Source organism: Notothenia rossii (assembly GCF_949606895.1).
Source record: "Notothenia rossii genome assembly, chromosome: 1".
NCBI lineage: Eukaryota > Metazoa > Chordata > Actinopteri > Perciformes > Nototheniidae > Notothenia > Notothenia rossii.
The window spans coordinates 19,677,497-19,685,354 of NC_136912.1; the positions used below are offsets into that span (position 1 = coordinate 19,677,497).

A 7,858-nucleotide genomic window follows, 5' to 3' on the forward strand; every position below is an offset into this window, starting at 1 on the left:
TATCCCCACACCCGCCCGGCGCCTCACACCTTGAGCAACTGCGGAGAAGAATAGAGTCCAACCCCTATCCAGAAGTAAGGTTCCAGAGCCGATGCTGTGCGTAGAGGTGAGCCCAACCAGATCCAACTGGTAACGCTCCACCTCCCGCACAAGCTCCGACTCCTTCCCCCCCGGAGAGGTGACGTTCCACGTCCCCAAAGCCAGCTTCTGTCTCCCGGGTCTGGTCCGTCGAGACCCTCTGCCTTCACTACCACCCTTCTGGCAGCGCACCCGACCCCATCACTGTTTCCCGTAGGTGGTGGGCCCGCGGGACGGAGAAGCGGAGGTGTTGCCCACGTCGCCTTTTCGGGCTGTGCCCGGCCGGGCTCCGTGGCAAGCCCGGCCACTAGACGCTCGCCGACGAGTCCTCCTTCTGGGCCTGGCTCCAGAAGGGGACCCCGGGCTTCCTCCGGGCCGGGTATCCTCACTTTGTGTGTCGTCTTTCATGAGGTCTTGTGAACCAATCTTAGTCTGGCCCCTTGCCGTTTAGTTGAGTTATATGTTGTATAATAATGATAATTTGTTAACTAACTACTAATTTTGTCAAACAAATGTAGTATTGTTAAACGTACAATATTTGCTTTAAACGTAGGAGTAGAAGTATAACAATGGAAAAACTTAAATGGTACTTAAAATTGTACTTAAGTTCAGTGCTAGGGGGAAAGTACTTAGTTACATACAATAGACTATTCTGCACTGTTTCTATTATATTCTGTTTCTATTATATTCTATTTTATGTTATACTTGTACTATTTTAACTGTTTTATTGTGTTGCACTGTTGGAGGAGACCTAAGATTTTAATTGTCATAGTTACAATGTAGCTATGCACACATGACAATAAAAGCCTTGACACCTTGAAACCACTGATAATCAAGCACACATTTCACATCCTGATGGCATCTTGGGACATTTTGTATTTACTTCGTCCTCACAAGTGTGCTGACACAGAAATATTGGCACATGTGTGGTACTGAGACACAGGCCTGCTATTTATTCTCATCATGCACACCACCAGTTGACTCCGAAAAAGGAAGTGTGTTTACTGTTTCAACTTCCCCCAATCATTCTGTCTTCAAGAGGATGTGATACTTTTCTAGAAAACAGAGAGGAGAGAGGGAGCAGCCCAGACTTTGAGGTGCTTTCTTATTCTGTTCAGTCTTCTTCGTGTGTCAAAGATGCAGGCTGTTAGTGTTGGACAATCACTTTGGATATACACTCTGCTTTTCACTTTTCTACAACTTTGGGGTAAGGATCATGCTAAAGGTGTTTCTCAAAGTTATTTATTTGTTTTTTTCTAACAACTAAAAAAGTTGATTTACACTAGAAATATCTATTAACTGTTTTAATGCTGCAAGAAGAAGTAAACTATTGTAACCTGCTGTTCAATATGTAATGATTCACACAAACAATTCGGTCTGTTGTAAATGTACCACATATGGAAATTACAGCTATGTCTCCTTTTATGTCTACGTTTTATGTTCTATTTTTCATCAATTGCAATAACCGGTACAGATTGAGCTTGACCACATGTAGCAATCATAGAAGCAGTGTTTGTCATGCCTGCTTCACTGTTGTTCCACCTCCAAAGGAATTTGTGAAATCCAACTGATTCTTGCTTTATGTTACACCTAGGAAGACTTTCAGCTTCCACTACCTCTCCTCCTCTTACGTCACCTACTCTGGACATCTATTCAAGGTCAAAGGGCTCGGCGGTTCTGGTCTGCCGGGCCCCAGATGGTCAGAGAGGGGTTAAGTTTATGTTGTACCGAAACAAAAAAGAGGTAATTTCTTTTGCAGATGTTCTCTGGTGTGTCTTATGCTACCACTTGGCTCGTTTGGTTTAATCGTTCTGTGTGTCTCTTCTGCTATTAAGGTGGACTCTCAGGTGCTGGAGTCTGGTGCTGAGGAGGTTCATTTCACTGTGAAGGAAAATAATACAGCGCAACTCTTCTGCTGTATCTACAAAGAACAGGGTCGTTTCAGTGCCTTCAGTCCCTATTTACATCTGGAGAAGACAAGAGGTGTGTTTATGTTTGTTTTTTAATGTATATCTTAATAATCTTGCCTTTGATCAATTAAGAATGTGATTGGACACTCAGTCCAAACATGTTCTCTCTTTTAAAATAGAAAAAGGTCAAGAGATCTTGAGCTTGAAAAGTTCAAACAAATGTAATGAAGGCACTATCTTAAAGGAAACATTGATTGATACAAAGTTAAAGAGCCAATGATCAGATGGCTATGTTATCAGGTAATTCTGAACAAATATGGGCAGTGCTTTTAAATATTGAAACATCCAATTTACAGACATCTGATGAAAGGCTTTTTAGCTTTTTACCTGATATGGAAACTCACACTGTATATTCATATACACTGGTAGTACTGCTGACAGTCTTCTTGCAGCACTGGACACTTTATTATTTTATTCTGTGTTTATACATTTATAACACTAGATATGTTTGTGCCTTAACATCAACAGGCTTGCTCCAAATTACATTTGATTGCACTTTACAGTTACAGTTACAATACATTTATCTTATCTTATCTTACTATAGAGGACAAGGTAGGAAGTGGATGTGGTGTGATGTGGAGCAACAGAGTTTTTTTAGTCAATCTTTTAGAGTTTGCACCCAGTAGTGATTGTACATGTGGTATAAAATAATAAACCCTCCCATCCGCTGCTCTACAACCTCGAGAACAGAGTGCTGCATGCAGGTGCTCTCTGTGGTCTCTTATTGTCCTCAGCTCTGTGGGTGTGTGTAGTGGTAGTTACATCCTGCACTTCATATAGAAACCACACACACACCCACCCACACATACACACACACACACGGACATCAAACACAATGTGTGGCTTCAACAGTTGATGGTGACAAAGGGAAGTTTGGCTAACAACTGCGGCAAACCAAGGATGTTATCGTTGCCATATGTTTACATTAATTTTGTGTAACATATTTAAAAGTAATGAGGCAACAAACACATAGGACTTATTGATTATCTTTCTGTACTTTTCCAGATACACCCTCTCCAGTGTTGTCTGTGAACCCCTCCACTGGTCAGGTGAAGCGTGGGGACACTCTGTCCTTCAGCTGCTCTGTCCCTGTCCCGCCTCAGTCTCAGTCCCGGTCTAACCTTGGCAACCGACCCATGACCTTCCTTCTGCTGAGGGCCGCTAAGCAACCGGGGGCCACATCTGTAATCCTCCAGCCTCAAGCCAGTCTGGTATCAAACCATGACCCCCAGCCAGGAGTCTTCACTGTGGGGCCGGTGACGGGTGGAGAGGAGGGGGAGTACACCTGCCTTTACCAGGTCAATTTAAGAAGTGGATTGGTTAATTCTACTGTCAGCAACATGGTTCTAATCTCTATTACAGGTGAGGATATCCAACATAGGAGGCATTGTTATTGTTACCACATTGACATCCTTCTTTCACTATTTCTCTATAAAGCAGCTGATACTATATACTTGTATAGACTATTCTTGCACTATTTCTATTCTATTTTATTTGTATTTACTTGCACTATTGAATCTGTTTTATTGTGTTGCACTGTTGGAGGAGCCTGTGACCTAAGCTTTTAATTGACATAACTACACTGTGTACAATGACAATTATAGCTTTGAATCTTGATTGTATACACAATATACAAGGCAGGAGCTTTCACTCATGTTTCTCCTGATTTGGTCTGGTTTCAGATGCGTTGCCTGTTCCCACTCTCGTCCTCGAGCAACAGACGGCTGTGTGGCATTTGCTCTGCACAGGCTCTGCTGCGTACCCCGCTGCTGCGTTCTCCCTCTACGTGGCTGATAATGAATTTCTTGTTGACACTCACGAAGTTACCTTGATCCACCATCAGGTCACCTTCCCAGTGCCGGTACAGGAAACTCCGGTGGCTTTCTACCAGTGCCAGTACAATGTCCTCCTGGCGGGGAAATGGAGCAACTCTCCACGCAGCCTCCCTTTAGCTGTAACCAGAGGTACAGATGAGCTGTTGTACTCTATGCGTCGTTTTAATTGACCAAAAGTTAATGTTGAGGTTTTAAAAGAGTTTAAGACTTCTTGTTTTCTTTATCCAATCTTTTAGGAATTCCTCCTCCATCATCAACAGGTAGACCTACCAACCCTACAACATGCTTATAATTCATACATAATCCTATCTAGTGGGACATATGACAAAAAAAGGGATTTAGACTTATCATTCTACTCCATGACTCAAAATAATGCCGGTGTGCTGTGTCCAGATTTTTCCGCTGTGGACTGGCCTCTTGTACTGGGGTCTTTCTCCGTTGTGGTGTTGTTCCTCTGCTCAGTGATACTCGTGGTTGTGGTGGCACGCAGGAAAAGTATGTCACACATACATTTCTGCTTCCTCACATGATGCATACACACAGTCAAGATGTCTTCCACGTGAAAATTAATATTGCCTTTTCTTTTTTTTTTTTTTAAAGTCAAGGCAGCAGCTGAGGAAAAGAAGAGAAGGTATTCTAATTTACATTTGTCTTAAAGACCAGTAAATGATCACTCAGTTTGTCCCAACTGCAACTTAAAATATTGTCCTCAGGTTTGCACCTTAAGAAACGGTTTAAACAAAACTATCAATAAAACACCCACTATCAAAAGTTCCCAGAATTAGCTTGAACTTGTGTTATAGTTAATAATGTATAATTCTCAGCAAACAAAAGTAGTTTCACTTTATTAATCCTGTTACACAATGTAAAAACCCATTTCACATTATAGGGTTGCCTCTACACAGCTCCAATCACATTTATTTTCATAAACACGGTATATAAAATGCATTATTATGTTACACGATTGGTTTTGTGGTATGAAATGTTGCTGTGTTGAACTGTTTCAGAGAGGAAGCACACTTCTGGACTCAAGTTCATGCAAAGGACCATGTTGTGGGTGAGTTTATGATCATATTTATAACTTGGTTAATGTCTGGCCATTCAGTTTCTTGCATTTTAAGCCATTTTATTTAGGTTCTGACGTTGATTTCATAAAAGTAAAGATACATACTGATACAAACCACTGCTTGACATTGTGCTTGTATTTTTCCTTTTGCTTTATAGACCTTACACTCAGGCGTACAAGTATCACTCAGGTAATTCTTTATAATACCTTTATCTACAGTTGATAATACAAATGATTGTGTGATTGATCAACTACGATTAAGCAACAGTTTACTTTACCTTTGTACTTTCGATAACAATGCATTGAGTTAAAGAGTACGCTTTAATCATAGGCCAGCAGAAAGACAGTAAAGGCCCAAAACACACTATGTTAGTCCACCTCTCAGTAGCCCCAAAGGTTCTTATTACAGAATCTCAAACATCTGGACAAGGACATTTGTGGCGAACAGTACTCAAATAGAAGTAAATAGTAAATTTCTTCTTTTTTTTATTTTACTCGCAGTGGATTAATACACATGTTGTGTATACTGAGTATGTACAGCAGCAGGACAGTGTTTGGATATACAGTACTTGACTAATTCATTGAGGGTTTTGGTCTTTTCTAGGATTAAAAAAGTAAAGTAAAAGGAAAACAACAACTCCATGATAGAATGTGACAAGACGTACTGTATTTATAAAGCATTCTTAGCTTTACAATAGCAATAGTATTTATTTGGACACAAAAATGAGGCAGATCATGTGCAGTTTTCTGACGTCAGTCCCCCTCTTTCTTTAGGTATTTCTGGCATTTCTGCAGCGTCTACAGTTTGTTTCTCCTGTAGATTCACTTTCCCAAACAACTGTAAACTTCACTGATCCCTTCGCTGTAAACAAACACACAGAAACACACATATTCACACACCCACACACTGCCAATCATCAAGCATACTGTCAACCCACACACATTCCTCATTAATGTCTCCTTCTCATTAGTTGTAATCACATGTATTAATTAGTTTGATGAAGGACTGTCATTAGACTAAGAGCTCTAACTAGGCTCTATCTTTCTTTCTGTGTTACTAAACAGCCATCAGGAAAAAACGCTGTCATTACCAGCTGATGGAAACACTAACCTGCTGTCATTAAGCAGCCATTGCAGGATCTGAATATTAAATATCAGTTTTGTCAGTCTAAGCACTGATCTGGCATGGCCTCGTCTTACCTTTTACTTAAAAAGCAGTCATTTCATCAAGATCACAGCTATTTTTTTATGATCTTTTTATCAGTTATATATTGTTTTCTAGCCCCTCTCCCTTCACAGATTTGACTGCACTTTGAGTGTCACAACTTTTTTAACCCTTAGATGCATAAGTGGGTCTTTCTTGACCCGGTGAGGTGGTTTTCTTGAAGTATCTTTGTAATTACAATTTATTGTCATTTCGTATTCCAGCTATTCCTCAAAAAACATTTTATGGATATCATGCCATTCAAATTTTTTATTTTAATTTTAAGAAATTGTAGTTTTTGTATTACTACCCCAAGCTTCCATAAGTGGGTCAAAAATGACCCGCATGCATTTTTCTATGGGATCCTGTGGGAAAAAGTTTTTTTTGAAAATGTAAAAAAATTTCTAAAATTATAAATAGTGAAGAAATATTTCTAGTGTGAACCAAAATATAATACTAAATATTATACAAGTGATTTTTCTTAACCAAAATGAGAAAAATTGTATATATTATTCTAATACGGGTCCTTTTTGATCCACTTATGGAAGAGTGTAGGGTCCAGTCACTCGTGCATCTAAGGGTTAACTAATGTAAGTTAACAAAGATGGATAAGTGTATAACTGGATTTGTGGAGGTTTGCTACAGAAGGAGTCTTAGGTGATTCGATTCAATTGAGGGCCATAAAGTGATAATAGGTTATGAAATAAACAAAATAATGTTTAGTTGTTTAAGCGACACAGGGAAACTTGTTTGAAAGTACAAACCGGGGTATAAATGGTACCACAATAAACGACTGCTGAAATCTTTAACAGCTTGTGTGTTTGTGTTTTGTGTGCAGGAATGGGCCAGTGAGGACTCACCTACAGAGACGGCCTCCAGATCCCCTTTATGGACCTCGCTTTCCACATTCACAACCCCGACCCACCCCTACCATTAGAACATTTGGTGTTTTCTTTCGCTCCCTCTCCGTCCCTCTCTTTCTCTCTGTCTGTTTATACTTTTTCGAGTTTATCAATGTAGCGTCAGCTGGAGTAACACAGCAGGACAGGAAGGGCTATTTCCCCACTTCCTATTTCTGGTTCAGCAGTTAAATGTACAATTTTACAGGATATGATGTTTGTTTGATCTTACATGTTACTGAGCCAGTGAATCTAAATAAAGATGTGATTATTATTTTTTATATGACATGTGTTCCATGTGGTGGATAACTTACCTTAAGGTTACCTTCAAAGTGTATCCTTGACCTCGAAAAAACAGATGTGAAAACAATCCTACCACAAGCTGCTTTAGTAACAGCTTCTAAATGGATCGTTACCATTATCATTCAGCATGGAGTTGTATTTACAGTTTTGCAAATGACTATAGCTCTGATATCTAATATGTAAAAATGAAAACATTGTATGTACCAGTAGTCAATTACACGCCTCTTTAAACACATTGAATTGTTAAAATCCGATAACGGGACATCCCTACAATCTAGTTCCTGCATCAGGACCTTAGACTGTATGCATGTTGGTAAGAAAAATGTAATATATGCTTGCATACTCATGCGACACAGTGTGTTAAGATTGTGAAGAAAAAGAGAACCAACAACTCTTTCCCAAATTGTCCAGCTGTAGTTGTGCTAAGTATTCTGCAGAGGGCACCATTTAGATATAATTGAAAGTAAAACAAAAAAACACAAAAGGCAAAACACGAGGAATGT

General features: G+C 39.7%; 1 protein-coding gene across 1 annotated transcript; it reads left to right on the top strand.

The window, feature by feature from the left end:
- The first annotated feature begins 1,148 nt into the window (after window positions 1–1,148).
- On the top strand, window positions 1,149–7,338 carry LOC307038998 (uncharacterized protein). The gene is made up of 11 exons (XM_079680708.1): window positions 1,149–1,285; window positions 1,673–1,821; window positions 1,914–2,061; window positions 3,054–3,410; window positions 3,731–4,012; window positions 4,120–4,143; window positions 4,277–4,378; window positions 4,484–4,514; window positions 4,891–4,940; window positions 5,108–5,139; window positions 6,992–7,338. The coding sequence occupies exons 1-11, from the start codon at window positions 1,216–1,218 to the stop codon at window positions 7,088–7,090; spliced, it is 1,344 nt and encodes a 447-aa protein (XP_079536834.1). The 5' UTR covers window positions 1,149–1,215; the 3' UTR covers window positions 7,091–7,338.
- Window positions 7,339–7,858: the final 520 nt, after the last annotated feature.

Excerpts from the sequence above, each read along its gene's own strand:
- LOC307038998 (XM_079680708.1), top strand. The coding sequence starts at position 1,216 with ATGCAGGCTGTTAGTGTTGGACAATCACTTTGGATATACACTCTGCTT. Across the intron at positions 1,822-1,913 it reads TGTACCGAAACAAAAAAGAG|GTGGACTCTCAGGTGCTGGA; the intron begins GTAATTTCTTTT and ends TCTGCTATTAAG. Across the intron at positions 3,411-3,730 it reads GGTTCTAATCTCTATTACAG|ATGCGTTGCCTGTTCCCACT; the intron begins GTGAGGATATCC and ends GTCTGGTTTCAG.